At 38.3% G+C, this 18,224-nt stretch overlaps 2 protein-coding genes across 4 annotated transcripts in view; both read right to left on the bottom strand.

Annotated features, from left to right (window-relative positions):
- LOC134653104 (G-protein coupled receptor Mth2-like) overlaps positions 1–18,224 on the bottom strand; it is a 222,907-nt gene that overhangs the window by 18,247 nt on the left and 186,436 nt on the right. The gene's annotated exons all lie outside the window — the stretch shown is intronic.
- LOC134653101 (G-protein coupled receptor Mth2-like) overlaps positions 1–18,224 on the bottom strand; it is a 43,777-nt gene that overhangs the window by 323 nt on the left and 25,230 nt on the right. For 2 of the 3 annotated variants that reach the window (XM_063508401.1, XM_063508400.1), the window contains exons 4-8: positions 11,133–11,211; positions 10,096–10,274; positions 9,621–9,792; positions 9,298–9,483; positions 8,829–8,940 (exon numbers count right to left, since the gene is read on the bottom strand). In XM_063508401.1, coding sequence (XP_063364471.1) covers positions 8,829–8,940; positions 9,298–9,483; positions 9,621–9,792; positions 10,096–10,274; positions 11,133–11,211 — 728 coding nt within the window. The remainder of the gene's footprint in view (positions 1–8,828; positions 8,941–9,297; positions 9,484–9,620; positions 9,793–10,095; positions 10,275–11,132; positions 11,212–18,224) is intronic. The other variant, XM_063508402.1, reaches the window with a different exon arrangement.

Raw genomic sequence — 18,224 nt, forward strand, 5'->3', positions numbered from 1 at the left:
GTTATTAATCCTAACAATTGTATACTTTGCATCTATCATTAACTTGTTGGCATAATTATGTAACGTAGGTTGATTCAATCCTTAACAAATTAATTAAAACAGATAAATATGGTAATAGTTATGAACATTTTAATAGTTTATGTGATTATTTTCTCTTTGTTGATTTACATAAGACTTGGTATTTTAATCAACTAAACATATAATATTTAGAACAACGAAGATAAAACATTCAATCCCATTATGATCAAGTTATTGTATTAATTACGAAACTAATATTCCATTCTATTAAGAATTATTAGTTAAATCGATTTTCTTCATAATTAAATTAAATAATCAGTTAATCCGTTCAATCAAGAGATAAGTAGGGGGGCGCCGGTGCACCCGCGGTCCTCCCCGCCCGCGCCCCTGCGGCGCCTGTGACCGTGCGAGTGGGGAGTCAGTCTCAGCCTCGACGTTCAACATTCAACTACTTAGTCATTCAAGTACGCGTCAACGAAATAAACTTTACTTGTGCCTTTATTTCACGGCAAGCCTGGAACAGTGAACGTGTTACCTTTGCTTTGTGTACCTAATGTATAATAGTGTATGTGCAACATGGAGCAAGTGCTAATCGCGGCGACGGGAATAAAAGGCGCGGGGACGGGCCGGGATGGTTATGTGGGAATCCCTGTTGTGGACTAATGAGACCCCAGGTGTACCCAGTAAAACCCCTGTTGGCCGCCTCAAGGCTTTAAGGCGAGGCACGGGAAACGATCGGGACCATGCTTCCGAAACCCCGCCAGCGGCTGTCCGAACTGCGGACTCGACTTCGGAGGAACTGTTTCCCTTTACTTCTCTAAGAGTGCGCCATTTTTTGCGCGTTGGCCATCCCAGGGACCCTCGTGTAGGCGACAGACGTCCCCGAGCCTGCCGCCAACGGGTACCCATAAGGGGGAAATCGACGGTTGTACGCCAAACGGTCATTATATTTGTAGCCCGTTTTAAATGTTAATTATAATATATATGTAAGGTATGTAAAAGAAAGTTCGATTTTTAAATGTAAAACGTTTAGTTTTCTAAATGTTTAGATGAATAAATAACATCTTATTATATATATTTTTTGTTTTATTCATTTACCCCCTTTTCATAAAACTTTACTTTGTTAAATTTGAATCTCAATTGTTTAATCAGTTCAACTATGAAGCTTGTTGTTGTGTTTTATTGTACTAGTACAATTGATGAAGAATGGTATATTGTACTAGACAAGCTTCATAGTTGAACTGATTAAACAATTGAGATTCAAATTTAACAATTTCTTAGTTCTGGCTAATAAGATGCATAAGTCGATGCAATCATGTTCTTAGTTGAACTTATTAGGGTCAAATAGTTGATACAGTAATTCTTCATGTTAACATTGATTTACATCTTAGTTGAAATGATTAAACAATTGAGATTCAAATTTAACAATATCTTAGTTCAGGCTAATAAGGTGCATTAGTCGATGTAATCATGTTCTTAGTTGAACTTATTTGGGTCAAATAGTTAATACAGTAATTCTTCATGTTAATATTGACCTACATCTTAGTTAAACTGACTTGTTTGTATTAGTTGGTACAGTAACTTATCATGATAATAATTATCAAGCCCTTAGTTGATCTTGCTAGGATCAATTAGTTAGCATAATTATTTTTCGTGTAAATATTGAACAAGATCTTAATTGGTTCAGTTACATAGATATAGTAATAGCAATCAGAATTACCTTATTTGATGTGTCTAAGTTCTTGTTAGGCTCGTATGGAATCAAGATGCTTGATTACGACTATCAAGATATTGATAGGGCCAACCAAATTTTTTTTAGAGTGTATAAACAAGTTTTATTCCAGGAATAAATCATTTAACAGGGATTTTACATGTTGGCTAATAAACATGCTCCGACGTTTTCGGTGCCAACACGGTAATACTAGCCAAAAGTACTTATTGCGTATTAACTTAAAAAACATAGTGTAGGGTAGCTAAGAAAAGCGAATTATGTAAAAAAATAATCGTTTCCAATTGAAAATGGCTTAAAATAACATTGAAGTTAGTAGTATGTGTAGGGCCATGGGCTTTGGGAGGCATGGAATACAGGTGAATAAAACGGATTAGGTATATTAATATATAATCAAAATGGTTAGTGAATATGAGTAGGAGGTGCATTTCAAACAAAGCGTGACGTTATTACCAACACCAGATAATGGCAATAAACATCATTTTTTCCGTTATCAAGTCAATCAATCATCTTTTATTTCTTTTTTTGCCGTGAGTTGTGATATTGCAAAACATGATTTAATTAGGTTTCTGCTACATTACATCCGTAATCAAATAGTATATCTCCATTTTTTTAATGCATGTACAGTCACCAGCAAAAATATATGACTGTGGGCAGCCGTGCAAAAATATCTGATGCTCCATTGGAGGCATAAGTATATGACGACACTACCTCGGTAAAAATATGTGATGCTTTGTGGCCGGCAAAAACATCGTTACTCTGTATCCGCAAAAATATCGGATCGGATCGCTTAAAAATATTTGATTACTCATAAAAATCAAAATTATGTGATTACTCTCATCTGGCATAAATATCTCTCCAATGTGAATGCAAATACATCGGATGGCAAACGGACCGCCTATATATCTGTACGGATATGATGGTCGTTCTTGTCTACGTGACAGCGTGATAAAACGGTGTCCGTCACTTTCTTTCCCACGGTGTTAAACAGTGACAGTTATTTTATCACGTGGATAAAGCTATCCATAATAGGCTGGCTGACACGAAATTATGAAATATGTCATCAATCGGCAAAAACGAACCATACCTGGATAGCATAGAGCCTTACATTGTTTGAAGTGATTTGACAATTCACGAAAAGAGTGCAGACTTGTCATTGCATATGTCTGTCTCACATATTTCATTTGCAATTTTAAATTGTGACATAATTCAGGTAGACTTTTAATAGACAATGTGTAATAAACCTCCTTCTTACATAAAAAAGAATGATGAAGAGGTCAACCTGTGAGACTGACAAGGACAAACAATAATAGCGCTTTCGCTGCTACTCCTACTGAAAGATACATAAGACTATCTGATAAGTATGTACTAATAGCAATGAAACAAGTGCGTACGATGGAAGCTCGTTTATTACTGGCGCGCAGGCCAGGATACAGCGGACGCGCGGGCTGAGGCGCGGGGACGTCACATGCATACACGTCATCTCCTCCCGATATAATTAAGGGAACCTGGGATCAAGAAATACAGACTATTATAACATGATGTATAACCACTTATTTTAAACCTTATAATTAATGGCCTTAGATCTAGGTCGCAATTGATGACGACGTTGGGGATCGGGCGACAAGTTATCGGTCGAAGGGATAACCTGATCTTCGTTACTAGTTTCTGGTGAATCATTAAGTATCAATGGTCGCTCAGTCCCCAAGTCCTCCCCCTCTGCTTCGGCATCCTCCCACCTCTCCTCATGAACGGGTTCATTCGGTAAGTCCGAGCTAATAGTAGCCGGATTATTCACGACATCATCAGTGTTTAGATCCGTTGACTGGTCTTGTGAGACTGCAGGCGAGGTGATAGCATCCGAGATCACATCTGACAAGGTAGCAGAGGATGTTGCTGCTGAATCTAAGTTGTGTCCTACATCATTATAGCTATTGTTGTTCGTATATCGCAATATTTGGTCAACGTGGCGTCTACAATTTATGTTTTGGTCTATTACGTAAACGAGGTACATTCTACGACCGATTATGTTAATTATTTTACCTCTTGTCCAATACGGTTTACGATTTTCAAAACATTTAACCCAAACGTCTTCGTTGACGTTAAATGAACGCACTTGTTTACCGGGCTGGACCGGCTGCGAGGAATGCACCGCGTCAGCTGTTTTGCCTCGCGGCGGTACTATGAGGTCTAATCTCGAACGCAACTCACGGCCAAACATTAGCTTGGCTGGAGTTTCTTTCGTTGTACTGTGTACTGTAGTACGATATTCGAACAAATAGCTCTGTAATTTAGAATTTAATTGACTTATACATTGTGATTCTTGTTCTATGATTGATTTAATCATTTTTTTACAATTTCGTACTGCACATTCGGCTAACCCGTTGCTAATTGGGTGATATATAGGTGAAGTTACATAATTAACACCCATCATTTTACAAAACTGATTAAATTCTTGAGATGCAATTTTAGTATCATTATCAGACACAATCGTATCAGGTAGGCCAAACCTCGTAAACAACAATGATAACTCTTTAATTAAATGTTTCGTAGTAGTACCGCAAGTCATGTCTATACATTCTACCCATTTGCTAAAAGCGTCTACCACAATCAAATACGTTCTTTGAGCTACAAACATGTAGTCAATGTGAATGCGGTGCCACGGGCCCGGCGGCTGGCTCCAGCTGGCGGGCGGCGCGCGAGCGGGCGCGGCGCGCAGCACGCTGCACACCGCGCACGAGCCGATCAGCTGTTCGATGTCGCGATCTATACCGGGCCACCACATACGTGATCGAGCGTTGCTTTTAGTTTTAACTATACCTAAATGTGTTTTATGTAGCTCTTGCAATAATTTGTATCTCAATATTTTTGGAATTATAACACGATGTCCTCTCATTACACAGCCTTTCTCTAATTCTAAATCATTCCTGCAACGGAAATAAGGTTCAATTTTAGAACACCGTATTTTGCGCGGCCAACCTTGCTGGATATATTTTGTCACCGTAGCTAACGTTTTATCCGACGCTGTAGCATTCTGAATGTCTTTATAGGTTAAGGGTGCTAAATTATCTAGTTGCAACGCGTTAACGTTCAGTACACTGCACTGGTTTACAAGTTTGTTTTCCGCCGCGTTATCTGACGACGACGTCGGGCATGCGCGCGAAAAATAATCAGCAACTGTGTTATCCTTACCTGCCGTGTATTGAATAACGTAATTATACGCGGATAAAAATATAGCGTATCTCACTAACCTAGAAGCCGTCATTACCGATATACCGTTCTTTTTTCCGAATATCGCTAATAAAGGTTTGTGATCGGTTTTTAGGACAAACGGATCCGCGCGGCCATACAAGTATTGGTGAAATTTTTTAATTCCGAATACCAACGCGGTCGCTTCTTTATGCAGCTGACTATAGTTTCGCTCACTGACCGTCAGCGAACGGGAACCATAGGCAAGCGGCCGCTCAACGCCATCAACGCCTATTTGGGACAGTACAGCGCCCAGGCCCTCCGGGCCAGCATCAACGCTGAGAAGGAGACGCGCGCTGGGGTCAAAATGCGCCAGGACGCGCTCGGACGCCAGCTCCCCCTTCATCCGTTCGAAGGCGGCTTCGTGTCGCGGCGTCCACTCCCACCTCGCGCCCGCGCGCAATAATTCGTGGAGTGGACACAATATGCTAGATGCATTTTCTACAAAATTGCGATAGTAATTTACTAGCCCTAGGAAACTCTTAAGTTCCTTTATATTTGTCGGCCGCGGTGCGTTTACTATAGCGTCTACCTTTTTAGGGCACTTGTGCATTCCATGTTTGTCGATAATATGGCCTAAATAATTAACGCTCTTTTGGAAAAACGCACATTTATTTTTTTGTAGTCGCATCCCGGCGTCTTGAAACCTTTCGAAAACTAACTTTAAACGGCCTAAATGTTCGGATTTTGTAGCCCCCGTAACACAAACATCGTCTAGGAAAACGGCTACACCCTCGATACCCGCTAGCAAGTTCTCGATAGCTCGCTGGAACACCGCCGGCGCGTTCGCGAGGCCAAAAACGAGGCGCGTGTACATAAATAAACCTTTAGTGGTATTTATTGTGGTAAGCTTTTGGGCTTCGTCCGAAAGAACAAACTGGTTATAGGCCTGACTGCAGTCTAACTTCGAATAATATTCACCCCCACTTAATTTAGCAAAAATATCCTCTATCCGAGGTAAAGGATATTTGTCTATGTAAATATCATTATTCACAGTGAGAGAATAATCCCCACATATTCGTACGCTGCCGTTTTGTTTTAAAACCGGCACAATTGGCGTTGCGTAATCGGAGTAGTTAACGGGGACTAGAATACCGTCCCGCGTAAGTCTCGATAATTCATTTTCTACCTGAGATTTTAACGCAAACGGCAATGGTCTCGGCTTATAAAATTTAGGTTTGACACCTTCCTTTAATTGCAAATTCACCTTGAACTTATTAAAACACCCTAGTTCGTCACGAAATAATGGTTCAAAATTTGATAACAATGTTTTTACTTCGGGATCAAAACATTCGTTTACAGCCATTTTGTTATTACCTACTGCAAAATATATATCAAATTTGACCATGAATTCACGACCCAAGAGCGGATTTGCACCGTTTTCCACAACATAAAACGATAATTGCCTTGTCACGTTACGATAGGTAACATCGGCCGCAAATCTACCCGCGGGAGTGATTTTATGACCGTTATAGAAACACATTCTAACATTGACCTTTTCTAACGGAATTCGGATGAAATGTTTTTCATATAGTTCATAACTAATTACATTTGAACCTGACCCCGAATCTAGTTCCATGTTTAACTTTACGCCATTATTAAGAACGACAGGAATTAATATGGGATCGTAATTGACGCACCTCAAATTGAACAGCTGGCATTCCTCACACTCACTGCTGCCGTCTCCAGACTCCTGGGCATCCGACGACTGTCCGATACCGATATTATTTACACGACTGGATGTGCACACTTTCTTAAGATGGCCTTTTTCGTTACACTTTTGACACCGGTAATTTTTATACCTACACCTATCCGCCGCGTGATTACGAAGACCACAAATATTACAACGGGAAGAAGAGTCCGCGCTGTCTGCCGCGCGGCTGCCGTGCCTGCCGCGGCTCCCGTGACCTCCGTGACCTCCGCGGCCGCTGTTGCCGCTCTTTGTCGTGCTCGTCCGGAACACTGGCTCCTCCTTGAGCACCGCAGGGGTGGCCTTGGCCTGTCGAGCACAAGACGCCTGCTGAGCTAGCTCCAACGCCTTAGCGAACGTTAACTTCTCCACGTCCTGCTCGCAGAGTCGGTCTCGTTCTGGGCCCGCATTGAATCCCAGAACAAAACGGTCGCGAAGCATCGTTTCCAGAGCGGTTCCGAACTGACAGTGAACTGCCAGACCACGTAATCGAGCCGCCCAGTCTTCGATCTTTTCGCCGTCTGCCTTTACCGCATTGTAGAATTTCGCTTTATCCGTGAAGGTTGACCTCTTTGGTACAAAGTGTCCATTGAGTAATCCGAGCAGGTCATCGTACTTCTCCGTTTCCACCTCCTTTGGGTGCGCGAGGTTTGTAAGTAGCCGGTATGCGTCATCCGAAAGATGCGTTAATAAAACCGCTTTCTTCTTCGCCTCGTCCGTAATCGCATTTAACCCTAAAAACTGCTTCAATCGACTGACAAATATTTGCCAGTCCTGCGTATTAGGATCAAAGTTAGAAATACTGCCTAAATAACCGGACATTATTATTTCACTGCGCGCGCGGGTATACACTATGCACCAGCCTCGTCAGCCACTGATAAGTATGTACTAATAGCAATGAAACAAGTGCGTACGATGGAAGCTCGTTTATTACTGGCGCGCAGGCCAGGATACAGCGGACGCGCGGGCTGAGGCGCGGGGACGTCACATGCATACACGTCACTATCCCATTTTGTCATTTCCCCCACTCCTCATGCCAGATCCAGTTATATACTAGATTCATGATTGCAATACGTTACAATTCAAAATTATATCCAGTTTATTCCGTCAAATCGATGATAGAATATAATGTGAGACAGACATATACAATGACAAGTCGGCACTCTTTTCGTGAATTGTCAAATCACTTTACACAATTTACGGCTCTATACCAAACATGTATGGTTCGTTTTTAAAGGTCGATAACATATTTGTGATTTTCCAACTTGTCAGATAAATAGGCGGTCTGTCGTCCGACCGATGTATTTGCTTTTACAGTGGAGAGATATTTATTCTAGATGAGAGTAATCACATAATTTTGAATTTTATGAGTAATCAAATATTTTTAAGCGACCCGATCCGATATTTATGCGGATACGGACTAACGATATTTTTGCTGGTCACAAAGGATCACATATTTTTACCGAGGTAGTGTCGTTATATACGTATGCCTCCAATGGAGCATCAGATATTTTTGCACGGCTGCCCATAGTCATTTATTTATGCTGGTGACTGTACCTATAAAGGAATTAAAACCAAGCGGTGTCATTGACAGGGATTTTACCCAGAACAAGTTGGCAAATGTGGTTTCCTTGACCTTTATTACCACATTTTTTTCTTATTGTTAGTAAGACTCATTGTTAGTTACGTTTACAAAAAGTTCTCAGTTCACTCCAAACCAAATTACCGACTATGGAAAAAACTCTGTACCTTTAACCTTTATTTTGTCCATTTTTTGACAGTACAGGCAGTCATTACTCCGATACAGAGGAACTATTCTTAAATAAACTGATTTATAATTTGACTCTTTATTATTTATCTTAGCGTTCGTCCCGGTTTCATCGTTAGCTATTTACATGTAGCCCGGGAACCGCTTTTAAGTATATAATTTTCCACTTACTTTCGGATTTTGTATTTTGGAGTGTTTAAATATTAATATTATGTCATTTAATTTATCAGATTCTTATATTTCATACCCGTTTTTCAATTAGCTACATTTAGTCAAATAGAGGTGAATTTGATCGGTTCGGTTTATCCAGCTATTTAAATATTGGATGTTTTAATAGTTCTACTGTTATCCGAGTCGTAACAGATGGTCCGTACTGTATCAAGACTGCCTCTTTGCTGCTGATACTCCTTCCAATTCCTCACGTCCTTGTGGCCTATCGGCCTGTCTCCACTATCGCTGTGTGAGATGTGAAATGTTTCATTGAACCTAGACACAAAATGACAAATGAGCATAATGATCGATGATATAACAGCTCTTGTTTATGAACTTTCAGCCAAATGAGCATTTTTCTGACACGGTAAAGATACACCGGCAGTAAGTTTCTGCTACCTCAAGCATAAGCTTTAAAAATAGGTTTGTTAGATTCACCGTTCACTACATTAAAGTGCGATGACATCATGTCGTTACTATGTCGATGAATAAACAATACCTATACAGCGTCGTTTGATGTGAATAAACGAAAAATATGAGGTATAAAAATAAAAATATATTTAAGAAAAATAAGAACGAAATGTATTGATAGAGAAAAATGATACAAAATACCCATACAAGCAAATAACGAACCTCTTTTTCATAAGGCGGAAGATCTTGCGCTTGCAAACGAAGATGATGAAGATGAAGACGCCGATCATGACGTTGTAGGCGTCAATGATGCGAAACACTGTGTTGGTCTGTGGGTATTGGCCGCTGATGACCTCCAGGATCCAGTTGATTCCCATTATGGTGAAGAGTTTCACGTAGAGAAGTAGTCTGTAAAAGATTTTGGCAATAGTTGAGGAAATAATGAATATGATTGTAAATATAATTAATATAAGGGTAACCAAAGCTGATATTTGGTTACGTTTTTACAGTTCAGTAAGTTACACATGACCATCTTACTGTTGTACCTTTGTCTGTCATTCCGGTGCTGGTCTGTAGTAGCGCTGTCCTTGGACTTGAGGGTCTTCTGCATTTGTTGTTTAATCTGATTGATCTTCCACGCGGTCAGTATGAAAAACACGATGTTCGCCACGCAGAGGACCAACATGGGGCCGTACAAGTACAGCAATCTACTTGTGCCTGGAACATTTATAGAAACAACAGTAAGTTTGCCATCTTATCGACTTCAGTGCTATACGACTATGTGACTACTATAGTCGGTAGCCGACAAAGTTGGACGTCCTGGGTTCGAATCCCGTCTATCGTCTCGTCGCCTAGTAGGTACCCATAAAAGAACAAGCTACATATATTTAATTTGGTTGTCCTCAAATATTATATTATTTTTTATTTTAATAAATTAAATCAGTCATTGAACTTCACTTCACTGGACCTGGTAACAACTATGTAGTAAATAATTAATTCCTTTGCACAAGTTAAACATACCGTGAAGGAAGCATCCCTGTTGTCTCAACATGGGCATGGCTGGGTGCAAGGGTAGACCGGAGAACTCGAGTGCTGCTAGGATTATCGTCAAGCCGGTCGGGAACCCGAAGGCATACGCTGCGTAGGCGCAGAAACGCGCGCGCATTGACAGCTTCTCGAAAGACAGACCACGCTTGCCACTGAAAACGATCATGATTTAATTAGTATTATATTTTACGATAGCTTAAATTTGGAGGGTTAAATGGTTTTCACCTCATACGGCCCACGGTCCTACCCATAGTATTAATTCTTAGTAATAAACAGAGTTGCATTTTTTTATTCATTCGATTTCAAACAAAAAGAAATTCAAATATATTTCCATTCCAACACTATTCATTTTAAACTTCACAGCCAACTGTTCAATGTCTCTTACGAGAATAGTTGTATTTTCTTTTATTTAAGGAAATAATTTTATTGGTTTCGCTGGTTGGTTGGTTCGTAGCTTGAGCAATTTATTTTAGATGGGACAAAAGTATAAATAAATTGTTAAACACAACAAAATAATATAGGTAAGCCACGGTTGTATCAATCTTAATAATAATATTATTATTGTAGGTAGGGGTTTCCATAAAAAAAGAACGCAGAGAAATAAAAAATAAACGTAAAAAATATTTAAAAAATGCAAAACATAACCAGCCCAGCGGGTCTCGAACGCAGACTACTAGCGTAGGTAAGCTATTAATCTGCGCTCAAGCTACCGCCCGACCAGGTCTATGTGTACTAAACACGTCGAAATTTGTCCTTACTATGTAGTATCATACTTTCATGACAAAAATAAATTAATATAAAACTTGGAAATAGGTATACGTGTAAAAAAAAAATGCAAAACATAGCCAGCCCAGCGGGTCTCGAACGCAGACCACTAGCGTAGACGACTAAGCTAGCATCTGCGCTCAAGCGACCGCCCGACCAGGACTATGTGTACTAACCGTGTCGAAATTTGCCTTTACTAATCTATCGTACATATCATTTGTAGGTAATTTTATTATTTCATTTACCTAAAAGTCCACCAAATATCGAAACACATGACGTTGAGCCAGAAAAAGGCAGATAGCAGAGCAAAGTAGATCACGAATGCTGTAACAAAAGAAATTAAGTTATTGAGTAAGGTGAGATAGTTACCTAATTGTTGAACATCTTATGATTAGATTAGGTCGACTGAGTCCGAATAAGTATAGGTACTTATCAAAAACAAGAATCTTTGCCTCATAAAAGTTGGTCTTATTTGATTTTGCTTTTACAGTCAATACATCAATTACATAAACACTGGATACAGTCAATACATCAGCTAACATCAAACAAAACTACAAAAATAAATAAATCATAAAGTCGTGTATTTTCCAAAAGTGTACTTGAGTAAAAGACTGAAACCCCTTCGAATTCAGTTTAAATTCAATATTCATTAGAAATAGAACATAAAATCTAATTAGTCCAAGACGTAACATGTATACCACTAAATAGCGTAAAATTCGTCATAATCATAAATCTTCCTTTAATTTTGACAGTTGGAAGCTGAAAGAGGACACATTTAATGACTCGAAGCTATTCTTATTTCATTGCTTTTTAATGAGCGTAAATTTTACAAAATATGTTGTATGTAAATATTTACATTTAGGTATAGTCGTTTCGTCACTTTATTTTTGTAGAATGTCCTTTTTATTACGTGGATTCTAAATCAACATTTAATGACCTACGTATAAATAGGTGTATCTATAAAGATCACATAAGTAACAACTACTTTATAAAAGTTAATTTCCATAATTTACCGAATATAAAATAAAAAGCGATAGTATTAGGTACTGATTATCACATATCGTATAAAAAAACCATAGGTACTGCAATTGATTAGACATTCCAAAAATGGAAGTGACTTTTTTTATACTTCATTTATGTAACTTGTCGTACTAAGTATTTAATTTTTATACTTCTGAGTCAATTTTGTTTGTTCTTAAAAAGTTTCTGCGTAAGTATTTACTCAAGAACATGTAACAAAATCGAACGAAACATATGAATCAAATACAAAAATAAAGTTCTTTGATTTCATTATCGTCTATGTTCTTTCTAATAATTGGGACTGTTGCCAACCCGCCGACAGTTGTCGTTCCATACGTATTTGTGTTAGGAGAATTAATAAAATTGTTTACAAAAATATTACGGGCTAAGGTCGTATTCAGACTACGCATTGACCGCCAACGCAGGCGTTGTTGATGTATTCCTTCTGTACGATGGAACTATTAGTTGTAATGTTGTAATGTTAAAAATAAAAATTAGTAAATTACCAACTAGTTATATGATAGCATACTCATCGAAATCTCATAGAAAAAATGTCATAAAAATCTCATAGAAATGCTCAAAGAGCAACTTAGTTATGAATAGGGGTCTTAATTATTGAATGAAATATTATGTGAACTAATGGGGAAACCATACTAGTGGATTTTTCCTTATTGATCTTATTCCATACTTAGTAAAAGGTTTATTCCCCATATACCAATTAACATGTTTTGTGTAGACGTAGGTATAATCTACCGAATTATTGGCCACAGGAAAAACCTGTTATTTACTAAATAGTTAAGGAACGCTTCCCACGTATCCCCGACCTCCAGCAACACACCGACGGCAAGACATTAAAGATTATCTTCAGCGTCGATAGAAGGAATGCAGACGCACCTAATGGGATAAACAAACGCACCCTTTGATACAAGTACAGGCGTATGTAATGCATCACCTATTTTATGGCGGTTGTCAATTAATACCGCTCCCACGGGATCGACTCTTCATTATCTTAATGGCAGCGACAGCATAAACGCTCCAGAAACTTCTCATGGCCTACGTGACTCCAGACAACGCATCCCCACGGTTTCGGGATGAATATAAGCGGCCATCCCGACCAGCGGAAGACAGTTCTCATACAGTTCTCATCGAGTTCTCATCGAGTCCTCATCTAGTTCGCATCCAGCGACCAGGCTACACGTGAGCTCCGAATCGCTCGGTGTACCGGTACACCCTCGCGCTTCTAAACTATATTGAATTAAACTCGTAATTGTAAAATCAAATAAAGTAAATACCTCCTCATCGGTGTTTTATAAGAAGACCTCCGTTCTCTCAAGACACTTAACTGGTGACAGCGACGGGCGAGTCTCCCAGCGAGCAGCGGCTACACATCGTCGGCGCGAACTGGAAGGTTTCAACCTGAAGAGATTCGACCACTGCCTTATGAAGACCACAGTACTCATCGCACTGGCGGCTACCCTGTGAGTTTTCCTACATTTTCCTTTCATTTTCCTAATTATTTTGTACGCATTTCCACCATTTTATTTTCTTTAAAAAAAAAAAAGAGACAGTTCTATTCTGTGATAGGATTTAATTAATTTAATATCAAAATGGCTCTGAATCATACTACGATCGAAAAATATTTGCCCAAATATGAAGGTGATAGACAAACTTTAGATTTCTTTTTAAATCAAGTTACTATGTTAGCTAGAGCAGCAGACGCTGACGCAAGGGCCCTGTTTCCAATTATATTAAAAAGCAAGTTACGCGGGGAAGCAATTAAAGCAATTGCTCACATGCCAAACAACACGGTAGAAGAAATCGTAAATTCCTTAAGGTCTAAATTTGGTGACACTAGAAGTATAGAACAAATTCTTTCTGAAATCACTCGCATTAAACGGTTCCCTAACGAAAGTGCTCTAGGATTTGCTGATAAAATAAAAGAACTTTTGTACGCAGCGAAAAATAAAGCGGATTCACCGCAAGCAACAGCCATTTTGGAGAACGTTTGCATCGACCAATTATGTAAACACTTGGATATCGCGACTGATCGATTAATCCGTTCCGCGCAACACACCACTTTTGATGACGCGTATAATCAATTAAAACACGAGTTAGAAGTCCACCCCGAGTACTTCCAGAGAAAACAAGAAAAATCATTTAAATCTAATCCAAGATTTAACTATAATAATAAAAACTATAATCAACATACTATACTAAAACCGAATTTCAATCAAAACCGCGTAAATCAACACCAATCTAACCAATTCGCACAAATATCTTATCCTAATCTGCAGTTAAATAACAACAACAATCAAATGCATTGGGCCAACCAACCGCGACCAACTCCGGAACAATGGCGACAAACATACCCGCCAAAACACCAACCTCAAAGATTAACTGACCATTTAGATAGTGATATTTCAATGAGAACCGCGACTAGTAGGCGACCTGTAAATCGTCCGCCAAGACCGCGACCGGTAGAAGTTTTTAATACACAAATAAATACCAATGAACATAATGGTAATTACGAACATAATTATGACCCCAACACGTATGATGGCGATGATTTTTTTCAAGAAACAGGACCACAAAACGAATTGACGTAAAATTAAATTATTTAGATAAAGATCATCTCCCATATATCACTATAGATGAATGGGGAGGAAAAATCTTAATAGATTCTGGTAGTAATAGGTGCCTTATTGGATCATCAATATTGAAGTCTAATAGGAATTTTAATAATAAAGTTATCGATAAAGAGTTTACAATTACGACTGCTCATAGTAAAACAAAACATCGAGGAGCTATTAATTTAAAATTATACCCGTTAGGCGAAGACATAGAACATGAATTTTTGATCTATGACTTTGACCCCAAATATGCGGGAATGATAGGATGGGACCTGATTTTAAAGCTTAACGCAATAATTCATCCAAAAAAGTGTGAACTTATCATGCCAAACAAAATAATTCCAATTAGCATAGACTATCCGGAGAAAATCTCAAAAATCGATCCGCTCTCGGATAATCTAATTACATGTGTATCTAACAAACCGGACGGCGAATACTTTATCCCTGAAATCGGGACAAACACCGTCCTCATTAATTGTGCATTAGTGTCAGTGATAGATGGCAAATATAGATTAGGTGTCACAAACCTAAGTCCTAGGCCCCAAAAATTCAAAAATAATTTTGATAATTTCTTACAACCAATACCGAATGGATTAAAATCTGTATCGGAAGTATTAGACAATGTTAAAATAAACAAAACGGAAGCTAGTAAATTAACGATTCGAACGGATCACATGAATATGGAAGAAAAAGCTAAAATTACCAAGTTAGTACACGAATTTAAAGACGTGTTTCATACGGGTCAAGAGCCACTTACCTTTACCCATACAGTTAAACATAAATTACGTTTGACAGATGATACACCCATTTATGTGCGCAATTACAGGAAACCACCAAAACAACAAGAGGAAATAGACAAACAAGTTAACGAGTTACTTAAAAATGGCATTATTCGTGAGTCTAATTCCCCTTGGAGTTGTCCCGTTCACATTGTACCTAAAAAACCTGACGCATCCGGTAAGGTTAAATGGCGCATGGTCATAGACTATAGGCAATTAAATGCAAAGACAATCGAAGATAAATATCCTCTGCCAAATATAGAGGAAATATTGGATAAATTAGGTAGAGCTCAGTACTTCACTACGCTAGACCTCGCGAGTGGGTACCATCAGATAGAAATGCACGAGGAAGATATCGAAAAAACTGCGTTTTCAACTAATCACGGACATTGGGAATTTTTACGCATGCCTTTTGGTTTAAAAAACGCTCCGGCTACATTTCAACGATTAATGGATTTAATATTACGCGACCTCTTATATAATACATGCCTCGTATATCTAGACGATATAATCATTTACTCAACTTCGTTGGACGAGCACATACAAAAATTACGAAAAGTATTTGAACGCTTGCGACAACATAATTTAAAAATACAACCAGATAAATCTGAGTTTCTTCAAAAACATGTAGAGTACTTAGGACACGAGTTAACACCTAACGGTCTAACACCTAACCAACGCAAAGTACAAGACATAGTTAATTTCCCAGTACCAAAAACCGAAAAAGAAATACGATCCTTTTTGGGATTGACAGGCTATTATAGGAGATTCATTAATAACTATGCTCAAATAACAAAACCATTGACTAAATGCTTAAAAAAACGCGCCAAGATTATAATAGATGATGAGTTTTTAAAGTCAGTACAGAAGCTAAAAGAATTAATTACCAACGAACCTATTTTAAAGTATCCAGATTTTGATCAACAATTTATTGTTACCACAGACGCTAGTGACATAGCGTTAGGAGCGGTTTTGTCTCAGAAAGAAGATAATGTCGAAAAACCAATCGCTTATGCATCTAGAACTTTATCTGATACAGAATCTAAATATTCTACAACTGAAAAAGAGCTACTTGCGATAGTTTGGGCTTGCAAACACTTTAGACCGTACTTATATGGTCGTAAGTTCATCATTTACACCGATCATAAACCTTTAACTTGGTTAATGTCTTTAAAAGACCCCAATTCTAGGTTAACTAGGTGGAGACTTCGACTAGCTGAATTCGACTTCGAAATAAAATACAAACAAGGCTCTATTAACTCGAACGCAGATGCTTTGTCACGGGTAAAAATTAATTTTAACGATAATGAATCAATATTAGCTCAGAACGGTAGCGACATGGATGAACAAATTAACTACAATGATAACCGCGAAGAAATCCAAACACAGCACTCACAAGATGACAACATACACCAGGGAATTCCTATTATGAATGATGTCATAAATAAAAAGCCACATCAAATTTATTTTAAACTACACAATAAATTAGATAATATAAACGTGCGAAAGGAAGACGGTAACGAAATCATAGAAGTTAGCCTGTATACATCTAAACGACCAGGAGAAGCACTCAGGAAACTTGTACGCGAGTATTTAAAACCAGGTATTCACTATTACGCTTTCTTTTACGTAGATGAATTATATCAAGAAATGGTAAAGATCCTCACTAAAGAACATAATCCTCAAATTCGTATAACTCGTTGTACTGAAATAGTGGAAACCGTAGTTGAAAAGGAAAAGCGAATCGATATCATAAAAAGTTATCACGAAGGAAAAACGAATCATCGCGGTATTACCGAAACTTTAATGCATATTAGTAGGAAATATTGGTGGAAAAATATTATGTCCGATATCCGCGAATATATTAATAACTGCTCTATTTGTAAGGCAGGCAAATACGAACGGCATCCAATGCGTCCACCAATGTTATTTCCACCAATAGCTTTGCGACCACTTAATCATATTTTTTGCGATGTTGTTGATATTGAAGGCAAGCTTTACTTATCTATAGTAGACGGATTCTCTCGTTTCGCAGTAGTTAAAAGATTAAAAGATAAAAATAGCTCAACAGTTATGTCAAAACTTCTTTCTTACTTTGCACACTATGGTGTCCCTGCAGAAATAACGACTGACGCAGGAAAAGAATTCGCACTACTTAAGGAATTAGTTAATTTATATCACATTAAGATTAATTTCACTACGCCTTATAATCCAGCATCACACGGTATCGTCGAAAGATTCCACTCAACGTTGAGAGAACATTGTCGATTGCTTAGTGAACAATATAAAAATAAACTACCGCACGATGACAAAATGAAACTCGCATTAATAGCATACAACAGCTCGATACAATCAGACACAAAATTAACTCCACATGAAATCTTATTTGGACATATCGAAACGGAACCTTTGTTTAACTTTCTCCATGATTCACAGTTGTTAAATACTCTATTGGAAAAACATAGAGAACATTTAAAAACGGTTTACGATTATATATACAAAATAAAACGGGATGCTCAAATAAAAAGAACAGACGAATATAATAAGAATACCGAATTACCAGCCCCAATAGTCGAAACTCACGAAAAACTCCCAACCACTAATAAACAAGCTAACGTATTTTGTACTCGCCGAAAAACCTACATTCGCGACACAAAAGCCCCAAAAATATATTTGGATAGTCGAGGTAAACGACGAGCAGCAAATAAATTGAGGCCTGTTGTTGTTACAGGTTCCTCCAAGTCCAGGGTAGTCAACCCTACCAAATCAAGAAGTTAGAAAATCCCAATGGCATATACCTCGAAAAAAATAGGACCAATTGCAGAAATAGAAGGCTACAGATATCTAACCAAAAGATGTAATCTAACCGAAATCCTTAACATCCTTAACAAATTAATGTCTAATAGAG

This window comes from Cydia amplana, chromosome 12, assembly GCF_948474715.1.
Source record: "Cydia amplana chromosome 12, ilCydAmpl1.1, whole genome shotgun sequence".
NCBI classification, from domain to species: Eukaryota; Metazoa; Arthropoda; class Insecta; order Lepidoptera; family Tortricidae; genus Cydia; species Cydia amplana.